Source organism: Staurois parvus, unplaced genomic scaffold (assembly GCF_062004578.1).
Source record: "Staurois parvus isolate SC_StPar_1 unplaced genomic scaffold, SC_StPar_1.0 ptg000249l, whole genome shotgun sequence".
Taxonomy (NCBI): domain Eukaryota; kingdom Metazoa; phylum Chordata; class Amphibia; order Anura; family Ranidae; genus Staurois; species Staurois parvus.
The window spans coordinates 6,713,915-6,734,373 of record NW_028318045.1 but is presented as its reverse complement, the minus strand read 5'-3'; the positions used below and the strand labels follow the sequence as shown (position 1 = coordinate 6,734,373).

The following is a 20,459-nucleotide window of genomic DNA, read 5'->3' as shown; positions in this document are numbered from 1 at the left end:
ACATTATCAGATGTTTTAACCATTCCCTATATCCTTGCTGGATAGATATTCTTTGCCTTTCAATCCTGACTTCCTGTCAGTTTGTTCCCTGTAAGTTCATGTGCTCATGGAAAGACTCTGTACTCTATGTAAAAATGTTTTTTTTTTTGGCTTTGAAAGCTGAACTCCACAGAAAGCAAATATTCTCTAAATACAAGAGTCATATGTATTCTTACTTGAATCTTGATGTACTTTGTGTATTTCTTCCACATCTGTACAATAATCCAGTGTGAAACTATCCCTCTGTGCAAAACCTTCCTGTTACAAAGACTAGTCAGTGCAGCTATCTCTTAATGTGCAGGGTGACTGGTCCTGTCTCCGCCCCTCCTGTAGTTTTCTGAAAGCAGCTTGTAGTGGGTGGAGCCTGATGGGCCCCTCCCACAGCTCTGCTCTCTACCAGATTTTGTCCAGCACAGTGATGATGTCACTTCTACTTTTAGAAGAGAATAGTTGGGTCTGCAAAGGCTTTTTGGGCATACTAAGCGTATTTATATCCTTGGTGGTTATTAAGAAATATATTCCTCTATTTAGGAGTCCAGCTCCAAAGAAAATGGCAATAAAAAAATATAATTGAAAGCGATAAAATAAGCCCCACCTTTTTTTCACCAAAAAAGAGAACAAGAGACACACAACATTGTTTATTGAGATTTTTTTTTGTTTAATCAGTTTACATTCCACAACTGACATTTTAATAATTTGTATTTGTCATGAACAAATTGTTTTATTATCTATCAGACAGATTTCCAGCTGGGATGGATGCAGTCCAGCCTCCACTTTCAATAAAGATGCAGCCATGTCATCCCTTCCCCACATCATTTCGTCCCAGTGATAGTACCTAAAAGGGATGTAAAAATGTAGGGTCTACATAGTCTCATCACCCTTTTTTCAAGTGTTAGAGCTAGTTATGCCTCATCTGCTCCAATCTTTTAATATATAGTTCCAAATTTCACTCCAACTGAATTCTGCAGTCTCTCTGCTCTTCTCTGGCTATACAGTATTTGTGGAAATGTAACTACCTTAGCAGAGAATCAGCAGGAAGCTATATGGGACCACAGAGGGTCCAAGGAAAGGAATGGGAAGTATAGTTTTTCGAGATTTTGTTGCTAATTTCACTTCAACCAAAAAGTACATTTAAACTCAATTAAAGTTTCATATAAGATTTAACAAGTGTAATTGCGCAGGCATGGTCCACCATTGTCACTATCAATAGGGTATTGACTCAAAGATGCAGGACGCAGCTCTTTCATGAAATGCATGGTCTAATAGAAGTCAATGGGAGCTAACCTAAAATCACATATGGATAAATTGCACTACAGCCAGACCACAATTCTATGATCTTTTGATTTAGCTTACAGAATGCATGCTCTCATTCTCCAAAGGTGACAGGTACATGTAAATGTATCTAATATATATATATATATATATATATATATATATATACATATATATATACATATATATAGATATATATATATATATATCTATATATATATGTTACCAGAAATCACTGTGATTGCAAATTTGATTTGATTTAAGGGCATATTCACACATCTCTGTTCTCCTGTAGTAAAACCCATTTTAACTTTTATAAAATGCTTTCAAAGTGGAAATCTTATTCATTACCATGTGGCTAATTCATATCTATATGCTGCAGCCCAGGGTGTTTTTAAACAAAAGAACATATATAATTTTTGTGCAGCAAACACAATTTCTTTGCATAATACATAAACATAAATATGTTTGTATATAGGGAAAAGTAACAAATTCTCTTGATAGGGCACCACACTCCTTTCTTACCTTCCCAGGAGCCCTTGGAAATATGCTGTACTTCGAAATATGGGGCCACATGCTACCTTCTCCCCTTCCTCCTTCGGTGTGGTCTTCAGGCATAACCAATCACCAGGCCAGACATTGCCAGGTATGGGATGGGAGAAGATCACTCACCTTGTCTAAGCTCTTATACACACTGGAGCTTACATAGGAATATCTGCAGGTGTGGTGGGATGGTACCCTACAAAAAGAACCTGTCATTTTACCATCAATAAGAAAAATGATAGATTATCTTTAAAGCAACTCCTTCATGAAAAATAACTATTAAAATTGCTTTAACTTGTAAAAGAAGACTGTGAATACTCACCTCTCCTGGTGCCCACAAAAAAAGGCTTACCCCCAGTTGGACCTTGACTACACTAATAGCCACATGTGCAAGCTCCCAGCAGGGTTCATCCACTCCCCATAAACTATCTGCCAATACATTCAGACCACACCACTTCTGATTTTTTTTTCTTTCTAAGTCAATGAAGCTTTATTGACCGTTGAGCATCACACATCCTGCCAGACTATCTGAGGCTTAATTTGATAAAGAAAAAGAAAAATAATATTTATATTTTTTACTAATAGTTAAATGACAAAATTAAGTGCATATATGCTAGTGTTGGGTCTTTTATATAACAGGTTCACCTGCTAGGATGATTTTACAAAAGTATTATTGGAAAAGTCCTTGAGATGTGTCTCCTAACACAGTCAAGCTGGTAAGGTGTTCCAAACAGAAATTCATCTCTCTTGTAATTGTTATATGTGTTCTTATGCAAACTCTTAGGTGAATATGTTAAAGTGAAAAATTATGTATTTTGGGAGGTCCTTCATGGCAGCTGTTCAAAAATGGAGCTTAAAAGTCTACATTTTTATGAAGATGCTGGGTCTTTGCTGAGTGTTTTTGTTTTAGATTATTGAGTCATATAGGCCAGGTTTTCCAAGGCCTACACCCCACATTGCTGCATTGCTAATAAATGGCCCCTTGAAGTCTGCTGCAAAACCAACATTTCGGGAAGTGTCAATCTGATGGATCTCCCACAGCTTTCACTGGTTCCTCCCTCTAACTTCCACATATTAGAGCATTCACTAACAGTGTGGAGGTCAGCTGGGGGAACCAGTGAGAACTGTGGTGTACCCAGGAGTGTTGGTTTACCAGTGAATTTCAGAGAAAGGGTGCAGTGTTCGGCAGTGAGGACAGTGGGCAAGGTGATAATATTCTCTCTTCTATTACAAATATTATTAGTTTGAATATATATATTTTGTAACAGGATCACTTTAAAGGGATGTAAACAACACAAATATGTGAAAATGCATGCAGTAAATTGCATTATACACTTTACAGCATGTAAGAGAAAAAAAAAGTTCTGTTATATTAAACACCTGCTTTAATTCTGATAACAGATGGGAAATGGGGTCAGCTTTCCACTTTGAAGTTCTCTAATAAAATGTTTTGATTTTTTGTGGGACAGAAGTATAATGTGGCCAGTGTGGCACTGCAAAAACTCTGCAAGTGACTCATAATAATAACTGAATTTATTTTCCCTTTAGAAGAGGTGATTTAAGTGAGGATGTGATAACCTTGCATAAATACATTCATTTTGGCCTAGTGCTTCTTACTGTATTTCTATGCTTGTTGGGTGCCCATCAAGGGAGTGTGGGAGCCACCTCACCAGAGCAAAGTTCCTTGTATCTCTTTAAATACTACAGAAAATTGTAGTGTTCATTTACATGGTGGTCAGTTGAGAACTGTCTTACACTGGAGGACAGTGAAAAAGTGACCCCTTACATTGAATGTCAGTGAAAGATCATCCCCCCAACTGCTCAAGGAACCCATAGCAACCTCTGAAGGAACCCTAGGGTTCCACTGTACCCTGGCTGAGAAAGGCTGTTCTAAATTCACAAAATATGACTATCTATTAAATAAGACTGTAAATGGTTGATCTGGGGTGTATTCAATTGCTTTCAAGGATGAAAGAAATTTTTTTGCCTGTTAAAGCAAATTGGATAACATTTTCTAAATGTTGTTTGCCCTCCTCTGGATCCCCTTTGGTTCTTGTGATGCAAGGTTTTTAAATTATTTAGTTTTCCTTTTTGGTTGAATTTGATGGACATGTGTCTTTTTTTTCGGCCTATGTAACTGTGTAGATATATTATTTTATACACATATTTTCTCATAACTGTGAAGATAGTGTTGTAAAAAAAAGCCATACAAAATGTAGCCTATTAGATTTAAAAGAGATAATAAATTAATTGGGTTTATTTATCAATGTTTACACCCAAGATTCCCACAGGTTTCAGTGAAGATTCAAATACTTTTAATTGAACCTCGGGTGAAAAATATGTGGATCTTGGGTGAAAGCTGGGTGAATCTTGGGTGAAAACATACATAAACAGATCCTATTGTGTAAATACAAATATTTTTATTTAATAGATAACAATGGCTGCATCTTCATATTCCAATGACCCCATAACATCCACTACCTTAATAATTATTCAGCACCACCAAAGAACCAAAAAAATACACATTCAGGCACCTTAGGAGTTGGGTCTTCCGTCCATACATAAGGCGCCAGACTGCTGCAGGGATAAGATTCCCACTTAATTCTCTATCCCTCCCCCCTCACCATATATTAAGTTTATATATTTTAATTTTTTACATTTGTACAGACATTTGTATACAAAAAACACACTCACAGCAGGACCCACGTGGAAATAATGGTGAAAAGATGGTAAACAGGTTAAGGTTACAGAATAAGTTTCATTATTAGGTGGAAAATAGTGATATAGATATATACGTAACAAATTTTTCTCTCTGAGGGGTCAGAATAAATTACTTAATTCCTCAACCGCAAATTCATCTTTGATTAGGCTCCAGTGAGACTGTGTATCTTTAATATTACATGTGCTATATTGGAATAAAAAGGCGTTACAGTATTTAACAACTAGGGGCAAGACACATTTTGAAAATTTGCAATTAAGCTCCTGATCCTTTCGGATCCTGTTAGAATCCTTCTCTCTGCCCATTGACCGAAACGGGTCAAACTAGTGATCATTTTTCTTACCTACCAACCTTTAGTCATGGGATGGTCCCTACACTTTATTCAGCCTGAAATGCTAGCAACAGATAAAAGCATAGCTCATCCAGTTGTAATTTAAGTTGACCCTTGAAACAAAAGTATCAATGTACAGTTTTCCATAATGCAATTGTCAAAACTCTTCTGTTCTATTTTGATTTATTACATAGTCTACACTATAAAAAGAGAAAACAGGACTCTGGCGAACTGCATTTTGGGAATGGTTTTGAAGACATGACTTGGATGGTTAACTGCATTTTGGGAATGGTTTTGAAGACATGACTTGGATGGCTAACTGCATTTTGGGAATGGTTTTGAAGATATGACTTGGACCTGTTTTAAGATATGGCTATATGTGGAGATACATTTTTGCATATCACACTACCAAAATAAGCGACAAACTCCCATTCACTCTTTGTAAATTTTCATTCCCTCTGTCCCAAATGTTTTAGGAGCCTCAGATCTCATGTTACAATCAAACTGGTACATGTAGCACCTAACTACAGTTGTGGCCAAAATTATTCAACCCCCACTGAAATTGAGTGTTTTGGCCAGTTTGACATTGCTTTTGATCATTCAGTCATCTTGCTTACATTTACATTAAAGAGGCACTTGTAGGTCAGACAAATATAACATAACAGTTATAATGAAATAACCACAAATGTCTTTTCTGTGCTCACAGCATTATCAGTTTTATTCAACCCCCAAGTGACATTCAATCTTAGTACTTAGTACAGCATCCTTTTACAGTTATAACAGCTTTTAAACGTGAAGCATAGCTTGACACAAGTGTCTTGCAGCGATCTACGGGTATCTTCGCCCATTCTTCATGGGCAAAGGCCTCCAGTTCAGTCACATTCTTAGGCTTGCGCACTGCAACTGCTTTCTTTAAGTCCCACCAGAGGTTCTCAATCGGATTTAAGTCTGGTGACTGCGATGGCCACTCCAAAATGTTCCAGCCTTTCCTCTGCAACCATGCTCTAGTGGACTTGGAGGTATGCTTGGGATCATTGTCCTGTTGAAAGGTCCAACGTCTCCCAAGCCTCAGGTGTGTGACGGACTGCATCACGTTTCCATCCAATATCTCCTGGTACTGAAGAGAATTCATGGTACCTTGCACACGCTGAAGCTTCCCTGTACCTGCAGAAGCAAAACAGCCCCAAAGCATGATTGACCCTCCACCATGCTTCACAGTAGGCAAGGTGTTCTTTTCATCATAGGCCTTGTTCTTCCTCCTCCAAACATAGCGTTGATCCATGGGCCCAAACAGTTCTAATTTTGTTTCATCAGTCCACAGAACACTATCCCACAACTTTTGTGGTTTGTCCACATGGCTTTTGGCATACTGCAGTCGACTCTTCTTATTCTTTGGAGACAGCAAGGGGGTACGCCTGGGAGTTCTGGCACGGAGGCCTTCATTACGCAGTGTGCGTCTTATTGTCTGGGCTGAAACTTCTGTACCCACATCTGACAAATCTTTTCTCAGTTCCTCAGCAGTCACACGGGGACTTCTCTCCACTCTACGCTTCAGGTAGCGCACAGCAGTCGAAGTCAGCATCTTCTTTCTGCCACGACCAGGTAGCGTTTCAACAGTGCCCTTTGCCTTGAATTTGCGAATGATGCTTCCTAAGGTGTCTCTTGGTATGTTTAACATCTTTGCAATCTTCTTATAGCCATTGCCCTTCCTGTGAAGAGAAATCACCTCTTCTCTTGTCTTCCTGGACCATTCTCTTGCCTTCACCATGTTTGTAACCACACCAGTAAATGTCTAGAAGGAGCTGAGTATCACAGTCATTTTAAAGCTGCCTAATTGGTGCTTATTATGCTTGATTGCTGCTCGGTGACATCCACAGGTGTTTTCAATACCTGATGGAAAGCACCTGTATGAACCTCTGTTCTTCAGAGTGGTAGTCTTTAAGGGGTTGAATAATTGTGGCAATGAAGAAACCACATAAGAACCATTTACTACTGTATTACATAAACAATTGATGTCATTTTAGTTGCATTTGGGTAGTTACAACGTCCTTGTAGGATTTGATTCTGAATACAATTCCAAATGTACACTATAGTCCCTAAACCCCTTTACAGCATTGGGGGTTGAATAATTTTGGCCACAACTGTATATTAGAGGCACTGTTTTGACCCAGGGTTGACAAGGTTTAACAGTCTGCAGCTGTTCTCTGCAGCTATGCTGAGTAAGCAAAATAAAAAAAAAAAAAGGTAGCAAGGACGTTTGTAAAGCTTATTTTATTTAGTGATCATTGCTTTTCGTTGTGCCTGGTAGTTGGCAAAAAAGTAGCAGAGAAGTGGACACACTAATGTGATCAGGCTGCCTAATTAAAACCATGTGGTAGAGCAGAAAAAATGCTTGCCCGCAGCTTTGTGCCACCTCTCGCCAGGCTTAAAAAATGCAGATGAAGTAAAAATTTTACTTGTGAAGGGTTGGTGCCGTAGGAAGCAATAAACTACTAAGGACCATTGAAGGACATCATTATTTTATCCCACATTTATATTACTACATCCAGTGAACAAAAGACCTTAATTTGATACATATAAACCAAATTCGGCCTACCTGGATTTTGTACTTATTTATAGGTCATTTATTTAGGAATATATGCAAACATGTTGAACTAAATTATTTTCATTTAAACAAAAGTTTGCTTTAATGAAAAAATGCATCATTGAACTTTGATGGTCAATAAAGTCTTCTTTAGAGGATAAAAATATGTTAGCATCAAAATATTTTTTTTCCAATATTTCCTATTTGATCAATTTGCTCCTCTCCATAATCAAAATGGACCTTTCTTCATTCAACTACTTTATGGGCTAATTGTTGCATGCTAATATCGATTATCAATCCAACTGTTTTTTTTTCTTGTGAAGCAACTGGCTTATTTATTAGTAGAACCCTAACCAAAGTTCTTATCTCAACTGTATGCCCTGCATATATGCCCTTCCTTTTGCTAATAACAGCAAGCATCCTCCAAGTGCACATATCAACGCTCTCCTCCTTGCACTCCCATGCAGTGTGCTGATTGGATATATATGGAGTAGCAGCAGACCGATGAGGCTATCCCTGTGCTCTCCTCTCCTGTAGTCACATTCACAGAATTTAACAGCACTGTGCAATTTAACATTGTGCTGGACCTGCTTCCCCATTCAGAGTTCTGCTGCACAAGAAGATACTACAAAGCCAAATCAGGTATTTATACCGTCTGTTTTAAAACAGCACTTTTAAAAAGCTCTTTTGGCTGTACTTCCCCTGTGAATCACAGGAGTGCAGTTCATTCTGCACTCCTGCAACCCGTTTTCAGCTGACTGTGGGCTAAAGCCTGATGTCGGCTGATGTCACTCAGCTGGTCCAGGCTGGGGAATGATCTCCACTTTAAAGTTGAAATTCACTCCAGAGTCTGGAGCGGCACCTGGCTCAGCCTCTCAGCGAGGCTCCTCAACAGATATCAAATGCACCAGAAAGCAAGCTGCATTTGCCCAGGCTCAGACTATAATGAATACATAACTGAGTTAAAGTGGTTGTAAACCCTTAGGCCCCTTTCAGATGGGGCAGACCCGTCAGTAGATCTGCTTGCTCAGAGGGGGATCTCTCTGCTGATCCCGATGAGCAAGTGGATGGTAGGTCAGTGTCCACTCTGCTGCTGCAATGTGGACACAGACACAGCCTGCTGTTTTCTATGAGATATTCGGATGGAAACGGATTGCCTGTCCATTTCCACCTGACTGTCATTCAATCCGCTGCCAGATGGGGAACGGATCACCATCCCACAGTTTTTAACGTACTGGATCCAATCGGATGCAAGCAGGTATCATCGAACACATGAGCTATAGATGGTCCGATTGGATCCACTTAAAAAACTGACAGGCGGACCCAATCTGACAGTCAGTGTGAAAGGGGCCTTACATATGTCCACTGATGTGACCAGCCTCAGGTGATACACAGAGATGAAACAAATCCTCCTACATAAGTTGTAACCGTTTATTTTCAACCCTCTCTTCTTTAAAGCCTTCCAAAGCACACATTTTACACAACATTTCTGGGCTCCAGAAAGCAGGGGGAACGGATCTGATGTCACATACTCATAACAAATTGCAGGGAGCTGAGTGTAATCTGAGACCTGAGTGGAGTGAAAGGACACCCTCCACACACAAAAAAACACATAGTCTCATAGGGAGACTTGCACAGCTGAGGCTGTCAATCACGTGTTGTGTGCTGGAGGGGTGAAGGACCGTCTCCCTGGGTTGTTTGGTGTCAGCATAGACTGTCAGAAGTGACTCATGCAGATAGCAGAGGAGACAGAAATCAGAATAGGTGCTTTGCTTTGGTTTAAGGTAAGTACACACTATAAAAGGATATGCTTGGTTCATTTTCCATTTCAGAGGTTTGCAATCACTTTAAATGGTGTTTTTTTTAAATATCTGCCCACATTTCCTCTTTGTATATACAATAGCATTACAAAAAAGGAATAGTCTTTGACTATGTGTCCTATTCCTGAAACACAAAACTGCAGGATGTGCACAGAAATCCTTAGTTTAACATGAAATACTCCCCAAACAATAATGATGATAAAAATGATGCTATGGACTTGAGACCTCGGTTTGGAAATGTGAGTTTGGGAAGTTTAAAGGGCTTATATATGTCAATGAGAGTCTCCTGGACATCATACTGTGATAAAAATAATAAGTCCCTCAGGGTCTGTTCTCAGTATGTTCTTTAAGCTTCATTCTCCTCCTCCAGGAAGATTTAGTACCCGTGGTTTATCTTCCCAGCAGGATTCGATGGCAGCCAAGTAGACCTGTGTGCCTCATTCTGAAGGTGCTTGAAATGTTACTTGGTTTATTAGTCAACTTTATTACATTTGGAGATAATTAGTCAGGCATCCTTTTAGGCTATTGACATCTTGGTAAAGGTACATTCAAAGAGTGCCTAACAAACACACATACTCTTCTAAAAAGCCTTTTTCCCAAGGTCTGCTAACTTCCAATGTCTACCTTTTGACAGAGCACTTTCAGAATCACTGTTTGTATGGAAATGAATTGTCATGTATATTCGTTTTTCTATGTTGTTCTGTGTCAAAACTCTCATTTTCAGAAGAGCAGCAGAATGCTAGTTGCCAGACGGAGACTAGATTTGCTCCTGGATTTACAGAAGACATCCCCAGCTCCTGTTTTTGCTACATGCAGGAGTTTTCAGGCAGATTAAAGACAGGCAAGTGGCCTGCCAAACTGATTGACAAGCGTTGCACTGCAAGATATGAGAATGGAGTGAGAAAAAAGCTGTTGGTGATTAAATTTCATCCTTGATAAAACTCTAATTTAGCTTTCATTTTGAAAAATTACAGCAACCTGTATTAGAAACTTGTTTAAAGTATATTCAGAAAGAAAACAGGAAAAAAATATTTTTTGTCATTTAGTTTACTTTCCATATACAAGGGGCATTCAAGTCAAACTAGTACTTTGAGTTCATATATTCAGAGAACAAATTTCAAGGAGTGAAAACTGCATTTATTTTTAACAGTCCCCTGCTACATTTATATACTTATCCCATCATTTAGCTAATGCCTAGAAAGCTTCGGCATAGAAAGAGTTGTCAGTCCGCCTGAACCATCCTAGGACAGCCTGCTTCACTTCGTCATGATTGTGTTCACTATTCCCACAGAAAGATTTGTCTCTTGTGCAATTTCAGAACAGGTTATGCATCGATTATCCAGGATTAGACGTGCCATGTGCTCAATGTTCACAATAATGACTGCTGTGGGCTGGGAACCACCACGGCCTGGATTGTAACTGATGGCCATCTTTGAAGCCTTTTTACACCATTAAAATGTCTTACTGCGGCTGAGCATCTCATCACCGTACTGTACTTGAGGTTTTCTGTAGCTATCTGCGGGTTTTACACCTTCGTTCAGAAGAAACGTCATCACCACACATTATTCCATACACGCACTAACACTGTTGTCTGCCATCCTAATATCAGTAATTGGACGCACTTGCCACTTACTACTGCATGTAGTACCACCACGCTAACATCCCTTTTATACCTGTAAAATTAAAAGTCCCATTTTGACTTGAACAACCCTTGTATTTTGTGAAAAAGCTAGAATTTCACTTAAAGAATATCTTAACCAAAGAATCAAAATGTAACATAAAACTAAAGAATGAAAGTGATGTATGGGGATTGATGTCTTTTTCATTCTTTTGCTTCTTATTGCAGTTTCAGGCTTGGAAATTTAATATTAGACTACTGAATAATGATAAATTATTCATTTTCATTGGAGGGCAGTATGTGAATTTTATTTCGTTTTTGGTAAAAATGTAATACATTGCAGCATATCAGTCCTCAGATGTGCTGATGGCATTAGTTTTCTTTTTTTTTTCAGGCTAAATACATTTTCTGCAAGTACAGGAAAATACCAGTTGATTCTGTCAAAAATCCAATATCCTTGGAACTTCTTAAGGACTGACAGAAATCTCAAGCAATAATAGCGTTCCTTTCTGTGAAATTCAAAGCACTGCCCTCTATGTAATTGAGAAAAGGACGGGGGAGGTATTTGTGGTCCATATCAGGAAAGCAGCCAAGGGTGACAACACTGCTTCCCCATAGATACAGTATGATGAGTGAGAATTGTCTTCTTAGGAAGGAAAGTCTTATTGGCAGATTGATTCGACCAAAATAAAAAGTAAAAACCTTGAAAACAGAAAATTAATGAATTCACCACATCTAATGACTTGTAAGCTGCAATATATTACATTTTTGTGTTTGGGTTTAGATACAGCTAATTTAATTTAAATTTTTGGCTTTAAACAGAGACCTTCTCCACGTCATTCAAAATTACAACAGTAGCACACAGAGAGGGCTACAAAGTGCCTGTTTGCATACACTCACTGGCCACTTTATTGGGTACACCTTGCTAGTGCCAAGAAAATCTCCCCCACACCATTACACCACCACCAGCAGCCAGAACCATTGATGCAAGACAGGATGGATCCATACGTTTGTGTTGTTTACACCAAATTCTGACCCACAATCTGAATGCCGTAGCAACCAGTCTACCCATTTTCCTCCGACCTCTGTCATCAACAAGGCATTTTCGTCCACACAACTGCCATTCACTGTATATTTTCTCTTTCTCTGACAATTATCTGTAAACCCTAGAGATGGTTGTGTGTGAAAATCCCAGTAGATCAGCAGTTTTTTAAATACTCAGACCTGTCTAGCACCAACAACCATGCCATGTACAAAGTCACTTAAATCCCTTTTCTTCCCCTTTCTGATGCTCAACTTGAACATCAGCAAGTCGTCTTCATCACATCTATATGCCTAAATGCATTGAGTTGCTGCCATGTGATTGGCTGATTATCAATTTGTGTTACCAAGCACTGGTGAACAGGTGTACCTAATAAAGTGGCCGGTGAGTGTATAGTACAGTTACCAGCATTTTTCTGCACTGAAAGAACCCTAGTCACAGCTAGGGTACACAGGAAACAATTGTTTTCTATGTGCCCGCTTTGTGCTACAATGGTGAAGTGAGCTGTGATAAATGCAGGCATGTTGCATTTTATCACAGCAAACAGGAAGGCACCACATGTCACTGTACTGCAGCGCAATGCACAATGCTGCTGTACAGTAACATGAATGAAGTGTCTCACTGAATATAAAGTTCACACAAAAAAAAGAGAACAATGTAATGTGGTAAAAAGCACACCATCCCCTACTGTCGGCTCACTGCAGCTTGCTCAGATAGCTGCCTGCACACTAACGCTGCAGTTTAGTGTGTGAACTGGTCCATAAGAATGGCTGCTCCTCCAGCTCTGAAAATGTGCAGCTACTTCATTGGACATTAGTAAAAAAAATAAATTAATTTTGATATCTGGTCTGACATTGTAAAAACTGAGAACTGAGAATGGCAGTTTCTAAAGCCTTGTTCACAAAAAAGTTCAGTTATTTTCTGCAGTCTACGGGGCATTGTTACTTCCAGTTACTTAAAAATAACTGCATTCCAATTGCCATTAAATTTAATGTGATTGACGTTAAGCTTTTACATTATTAAAAGTACACCCCACCAACATATGGCATGTTGTATTGTTTTATGCATTTAGCAGCCAATGCAGGGATGGCTTGTTACCTTCGTATCGCACAGAGAGTGATAGAACGTTCAACTTCAGCTGCTGAAAGTAAAATAGGTTTTAAAAAGTGATTATTATACACATATTATTTTAATGGCCGTGTCATTTTTTTTTTCCTGCAATGAACAGCCTCATCTGAAATCTGCAGTCACAAAAACCATTACTGTGTTTAATTACTTTTCTAATAAACTTAAGATGCTAATTAAGTGCTGGTTATATATTGACAATAATGAGTCTATAAGTAAAATGACTTCAGTTCTAGGCATACGTCAGCAGATGGTTATGAAATTCAGTATTTACTTTAATCACACAGGAGGCAGAAGTCACTAGTAGCTAGAGTCATGTTATTGGATCTCCAGTCTTGATAAAAATTAATATAATATGTATGGTTGCCAAAAAAAAAATACTTTCTATTGTAAACTGATTTGTTTGGCTAGAGCGGGGAAGGGTAACAGCCCTATCAGGTTTTCTTATGGTCTGTTTCCGTTCTAGGGTGATTTCTCCTCACTTCCCGTCTTGACATGTGAAATTTCAAGACAAAAACTAAAACACATTTTTAATAGAGCAAGAAAGGTCTAGAACTTATGACAACCTTTTAAACCTTTCTGTCCGAGGGACCCCCCCCCCTCTTTTTATGAGTCACAGGGACAGGAATTGAGGAAAATCTCCCCAATGAGATCACAGACAGGATTAAAGTGGTTGTAAACCTCTGACTTGAAATGTGAACAAAGCATATCCCTCTACAGTGTGTAAATGTCTCAATCCAGAGCAGGTGGTAATTCCTCTCTGCTGCCTTGTTCCTCTGCTATCTGCATGAGCCACTTCTGACAAGTTTTCCTGACACCAAGAGAAAAATGGTGACAGGGAAGGGCACAGCTTGTAATTGACAGCCTCAGCTCTGCTTCTGTGTGCTGTGTGAATGGGGTGTGTCTCTTCCCTTCAATCAGCTCTCAGAGCTCTCCTCACTGATGTAACTTCAGCTCTCCATCCCCTGCTTTTCAGAGCTGAGAGATCCTGTTCTGCAATTTGAATAGATGCAGGAGACAGATGGCTATAGATAAACAGGTAAAACTTAGGCAGGAGGATTTCTTTAATCTCTGTACATCACCCGGAGCCAATGTAAGTAACGGTTTGCAACCACTTTAAATGACTTGCAGAAATTGTAAGTATTCCCAACTCTATCCAAAATTTAAGAAAATATTTTTGTTTTGAGTTAGGCTTTATTGTATTTGAATTAATAATTTCCCTTTTAATTTGTAGTAGATATAATTTAAATACTACAGGCCTCCTGGTTGTAGGTCAAGCACGACACTCATGGGTCACAAGCCACCTATTTATTACAGAGGAAAAGAACAGGAGGCAAAAATTTGTCTCTTAATCCATATCTATACCTACGGAAGTAATTCAGATACACAGGGCAGGAACTCAATCAACAGATATCTTAATTTTTCTACAACTGCCAAATTCGCATTTAAGTGTCTTTTTATTGGGCCGTGACAACAGAGCACGCTCCATAGTGAGTATTTCCCAGGACCATAATCCCCCTGCTTTTGTAACTGGTGCACCTTCCCTCTCACAGCACTAGATGCAAAGCCTGATATTGAACTCCATCCTTTTGTATCAATTATGGCATCCCTTCCTCCTTTTTAACTGAACCTGTTATAATAGAAATTATTTTTATTTAAAGCTGCGGTGACTGGGGCTGTCATAGTAATCCTAGCTTTACTACCTAGCTAGCTAGTGCCCAGGAATATGCACGCAGAATAATAGCTCAGGCTGCTTAAATGTTGCTGCCTGTCTACTTTTTATTTCAGGTGATTGACTTAAATAGGGTTTGTATTGTGGAAGCTGCACCCAAAAAGGCAAATGGAGAGCAAAGTACTAGTCACCAATATTGCCCCTGCAGCAAATATTTTTCCCATTTTTGACTTGTTATGTATTATTTTTCACTGTGTTTCTGTGTAGGTGGCCATCTAGGTATAGGCATAGGGATTTGCTTTTTCAAGTCAGAGCTGCTCCTCTGATGAATGGTGATTTGACAATTATTGGGAAATATTCAAGCAGCAGCAGTAGAGGTGGAGGGAGCACAAATCACAGAGTGGATGAAGCAGGGAGATCCTTCCACTGTGAGTTTTCAGTGACAGCTTCCTCTGCAGCATGGAAAACAGTGAGCAGCACATTGGTGTCATCACCAAATTTTCAGGTGAACAGGAACTGATGTGGAAATTATGGCAGAGAAATCTTGTTGGAATAGCTAAAACATTTAAGAAGCCAAGGACGGAGTCAGCACAAAATGCTCTACCTATAAATATAATACCATTTTTGGTCAGTTGAACCATTTAGCCACTTTTCAAGGCTGAGTACATTGGAAAGGCTGGCTGCACTGAGAATGTAATGCTTAAACTGTAAAGAGACATTTATACAGAACTAAGACTTAAAACTCACAGCCAACGTTCACTGACCCACTGTATTCTTGAGATTTGTGAACTTTTAAGATACTGCTTCTGTTGTGGTTCAGAGCATACAAATTGGGATGACCCATATTGAACCATGCCTTACACATTGCTCCCAATTATAAGATATAGGTTGGGAAAAGTGAGCATACAAATTTAGCTGCAACTTCAATTGGCAGGCATGCGTATCAAGGTGATCTGTGCTGAATTTTGGTCTGTGAGAATCAGCTACAGTAGGTTTGGTTTAGTAAAGACTGAAACCAAACCCAAGCTGAAAATCCTGCATGGAGAATGGCCAGTTAAAGGAAAACTCCAGTAAAACTGTCAATGAACTATCATGTGGGAAATTTAAAGTCCACTTGTACTTTTTAAAAACATGTTATCTCTTTTTATGTAGCCAGGGACAGCAAGCTAACCTTTCTTTTTTATGTGCTTTCTCAGGCCAGCACAAACATCAATTTGTTTATATTTAGTCAGTCTGCACTCTACACTACGCAGCAGGGCATTTCAGACCAGGACTGAGGACTATGAAGGCATTGGAGATGTGCATTCTGCTTTCCATAATTGGTTTGCTAGAACCACATGATTTATGACATGCACAGTGGCTAAGTGGTTAGCGCTTCTACCTAGCTGCACTAGGGTCATCGGTTGAAATTCCCCGCCATGGCACTACCTGTGTGGAGTTTGCATGCTCTCCCTGTGCCTGCATGGGTTTCCTTCCACAGGCCAAAGGCATGCTGGTAGGTTAATTGACTCCTGTCTAAATTGGCCCTAATATATGTACTGTATGTATAAATGTGTTTTAGGGATCTTAGACTGTAAGCTCCTTGAGAGCAGGAACTGATGTGAATGTACAACATATCTGTGTAAAGCACTGCGTAAAGTGACAGAGCTATATAAGTACCTGTAATAAATAAATAAATGTAGGCAAGACTTAGCTAGACTTTTGCATGCCTCTTCTTTAGCAGTTTTTGTATTTATTCCTCTAATGATTACATCAGTGCAGTGTAGGAAATACAGTTTTCCTTTAAATAGAGTACCATGTAAACTATTGTTCCCTTGATGCTGCAAGACTCTCACACATGCCGCTGGGTTGGGCTTCACCCTCTCATCACATGACTCTATTCTCTGTAATGTCCTTCCTCTCTCTTTTTCTATCTATGAGAAAATCAAGTAGCGTGCAGTAGGTGGTAAGAACACCTAACCTGTGTATTATAGCTGAGCAGCTGGTGTTTCCAGAACATATTACTGGCACCAAATCGATTTCAAGTATTTGGGCAGCTTTGCATGCCTTTTGAAGCATATCATTAAATGAAATGAAGTGAAAATCTACATTTTATTTACGCACCATCTTTTAAAAGTATGACTATAAGGTACAGCAACATCTACATATTTGATGTAAATGACTATGCTCCACCCCCCAATATATTTTTGGGTTTAGGGGTTTTATTCCTGATGAAGAATATTATAATTTTGCTTTCAGAATAATAACCTGCCCTGCTTTTCTAGATTGTTTTACTATAGAAATACGATTGCACCAGACTAAACATTTTATGAGTGAATTATTTCAAGTAGCAAATTCTAAACAGGAAAAAGGGTGGAACAAACGACTGTTTGAGTTTTGTGATCCCCATATGAAGCCGTTAACATTATGATACTACATAAATCATCAAATTCAGTTTTTCACTAGAGGAATTTTACATACAGATTATTAATTTAATGTTGTTATTTTGACAAATTTGGGTACCATTTGACACTGTCAGACATATTAATACAACCCTCCCTTGACATCCACCATTGTTAAATCCCATGACTGTAACCATGTATTTCATTTATAAAAACTATCACCTCTCCAGTGAGTCCACATAGCTTGTACATTTCGTGTAATAACAAACCAACATTATGAAGAAGCTGGAGGTTTTTTTTTTTTCTTTTTTTTGCAATTCCTAAAAACCAGAGTTCCAGTAATGTGAACAGAACTGGCACACACACAGACAGCAGTCAATTTTGTTAGGCCTTGTGCTTTTGCCATTGGTGTTTGTCCGGCCTAGACACCAAGCAGCAGCTAAGGCAGCTGAGGTTCGAGTGAAAATTGGCTTCTGGTTTCTCACCTTGTTCACAGACGTCTCTGTCAGCTTTAATGGAGCACACAAAATTTTAATGTTGTTTGTCAATTTTACAAGTTGACAATATTTGGGATAAAACAGTGGGCCAGAATTTTGGGTTTGTCAAATTCAAAAATATATGAAATATATATCCTTTAATTTCTCAAATCTCTTCCACCAAGTGAGTAAGGGATGTTCTTGTGAAATTATTTCCACGTTAGATCTCCAAAGTGGTGTACATGTTAGGGCTGTTCTATCAAAACAGTCTTCCGCTTCTAGGTAAGGTTGGTTAAAACATAGAGATTTGAAATTATTAGTTGTGACAGATGGGAATGTAACGATAGAGGTTCATGGTCATAGGACACCGGCGCAGGAACCATCTGGCATCCTGATCGAGAAAACAAAAAGCATTGATTAATGATGGATTATATACACAGTCCATGATGTGGTCTTTGATCTACCATCACTATGAGTTGAAGTCATTGACTCTCCTATGCCGACATCACTCCTCCTGTGGCCTCCAAACAAGGCATGAACAGGAATGGCGACAAGGAAATATCTGTAGTCCACATGTGAGTTTAAAGGTAGAGTGGCCTGCCTTTCTCTTTTTGTGCTTTAGATAGATATGTTTTTAGCACACTGTTCCATTCTCAGGGCGGGATTTGGGGCAGTTGGTCCTCAGGACAGGCTGTACTGAGGGCGCTAAGGTGCAGAAGAAACCCGAGATTAAAGTTAGGCCCAAGCCCCCCCAGGCACAGAACATGGACCATCCATAGCCATGGCTGATGTCATCAGGTAAACCGTACAAGAACCGAGGGTAGCGGGACAGCTCAAAGTTGATACCTGCTACGCAGGTGCACAGTGAAATGATACAGAAGGTGCCTGTGGGTGGAGAGAGCAAATTATTAAGAGGTCAGTGTTAATATTTCCTTTTAAAACTCACACACTATAGGTTTCGATAAGACAAATAGAGAACACACTACATAACTGTCATTATTAATAGTCATTAAACAGTCAGGCCAACAACACAATGTATTCTGGAGAATCTTCCAATAATTCCAGTTGTGAGATTTCAATCCCTGAGTTCCCAACTCCACACCTTTGTCATGACCATTTCAGAGGATGCAGCAATAAAATGATATTTTGACTGTGACCGGTTCTACAATGGAAGATTCTATAATGGAGGTGACTTATTCAGGAATCCTGGCTCAGTCACCTCCAAGAGATATAAAAAGTAGCAAATACACATTAGGGTCAGTTTTAGGAGGAAGCCAATTAATCTGCTAGTAAATTTGAAATGTATGAGGAAACTTATACAAACACAAAGAATATATACAAACCCAATGCAGATAATGTCCTTGGTATGAACCCAGTGCTCTGTGGTAATGTTGGTCATACAAGTTACAATCTAACTGAACAATCTCCTTTACAATCTCTTTTAACTTTACCAACTGCTACAAAATGTGAAGATCTGCCTAGATAATCCATTAGATTTTTTTCTGGTCAAGCATGCCCTCCCTCATGGAGATTTTGATCTAAAGATCTTAAGCAGGGGTCTGCGTATTGCAGCCAGTGGGTAAAATCCAGCTTTCTGCAAGATTTCACGTGGCCCTCTGATGTTGGAGGGGATCTCTGATAGGTACATGGATGTAAGGGGGGCACTCTGATGGGGACCAGATGTAAAAGAGGTTTCTCATTAAAGGAGGACTTTGATGGAGTCTCTGATGTAAGGGGGGTTTTGATGGAGAATCTGTTGTAAGGGGGATTCTGATGGGCTCAAGTTTATTTGTAATTTCTTTGCTTTGTTTTACTATTCTAAATCATATGCTGATTACAAGGAAATCTTGAAGTAAAAAGTGTTCATTCATTTAAAGTAGTTCTAAAGGCAGATTTTTTTTACCATAATGCATTCTATGCTCTATCTTTCCTGACTGGAACCTTTTGCTCCTGTTGCTGTCAATCATAGCCAGTGAGGAGAGAGTTGGGGGCGGGATGAGCTTTACTCTGTGTGTCAATGGACACACAAAGCCAAGTCAGGAGCAAGTCCACATGAGTGTCCCCATAACAAGCAGCTTGGTAAGGGGGCACTTGGTTGGGGGAGGGGGGTTCAGAGGACCCAAGCAGAGGAGGATCAGGGCTGCTCTGTGCAAAACTATTGCACCGAGCAGGTAAGTATGACATATTTGTTATTTTTTAAAAATACTAATATTGCCTTTAGAATCACTTTAAAGCTGAACTCCGGGCAGAAATATTTGTACATAATGTGAAAGGTGATTCCTTACCTTTAAACAATTTGATTACGCCTTCCAATGAAGTCTTCCAGTAACTGAGTAATCAAATTTTTACTCCTGCATCGTAAAGGTCCCGGTCTTACCCAGACCCGGACTGGGACAGAAAATAGGCCAGGGCATTTTAGAATGAGCAGCCGGGGAGTGTTTGGTTGTGGGGCGGTTAGTGATGGGACTGCACCTTCTGAACACAAAAAAGGCAACGCAGCTAGCCACTCATGGGGGCCAAAACAGCAGTAGGAAGTAGCAGACTCCTGCCCCTGTCATTTGCATTGTGCCTAATCACTCGTGCGAATGTAGCCTTAGAACAGGGTTTGGATGCTACTACTTTAGAAAACCTCTAAAGTAGTAGTTACAAAGTCAATTATAAAACATTACTTGCAAAGCCAGTTATTAAACAAACTTCCTTTATAACTGGCTCTGTCAGTGCTGTATTTTGCTTTTGTGCTGCCCTAGGCAAAAAAAATCGGAGCCCCGCCCTCTCCAGGGGAGAGAGCCTGGAATCGACCAACACCACCAATCCTACCCCCAAACACCCCCCACCCC

General features: G+C 39.4%; 1 protein-coding gene across 1 annotated transcript in view; it reads right to left on the bottom strand.

Moving 5' to 3' along the window:
* Nucleotides 1-662: 662 nt before the first annotated feature.
* TMEM178B (transmembrane protein 178B) overlaps nucleotides 663-20,459 on the bottom strand; it is a 406,020-nt gene continuing 386,223 nt past the window's right edge. Inside the window, exon 5 of the mRNA XM_089680702.1 lies at nucleotides 663-18,507. Coding sequence (XP_089536828.1) covers nucleotides 18,257-18,507 — 251 coding nt within the window. The 3' untranslated portion in view covers nucleotides 663-18,256. The remainder of the gene's footprint in view (nucleotides 18,508-20,459) is intronic.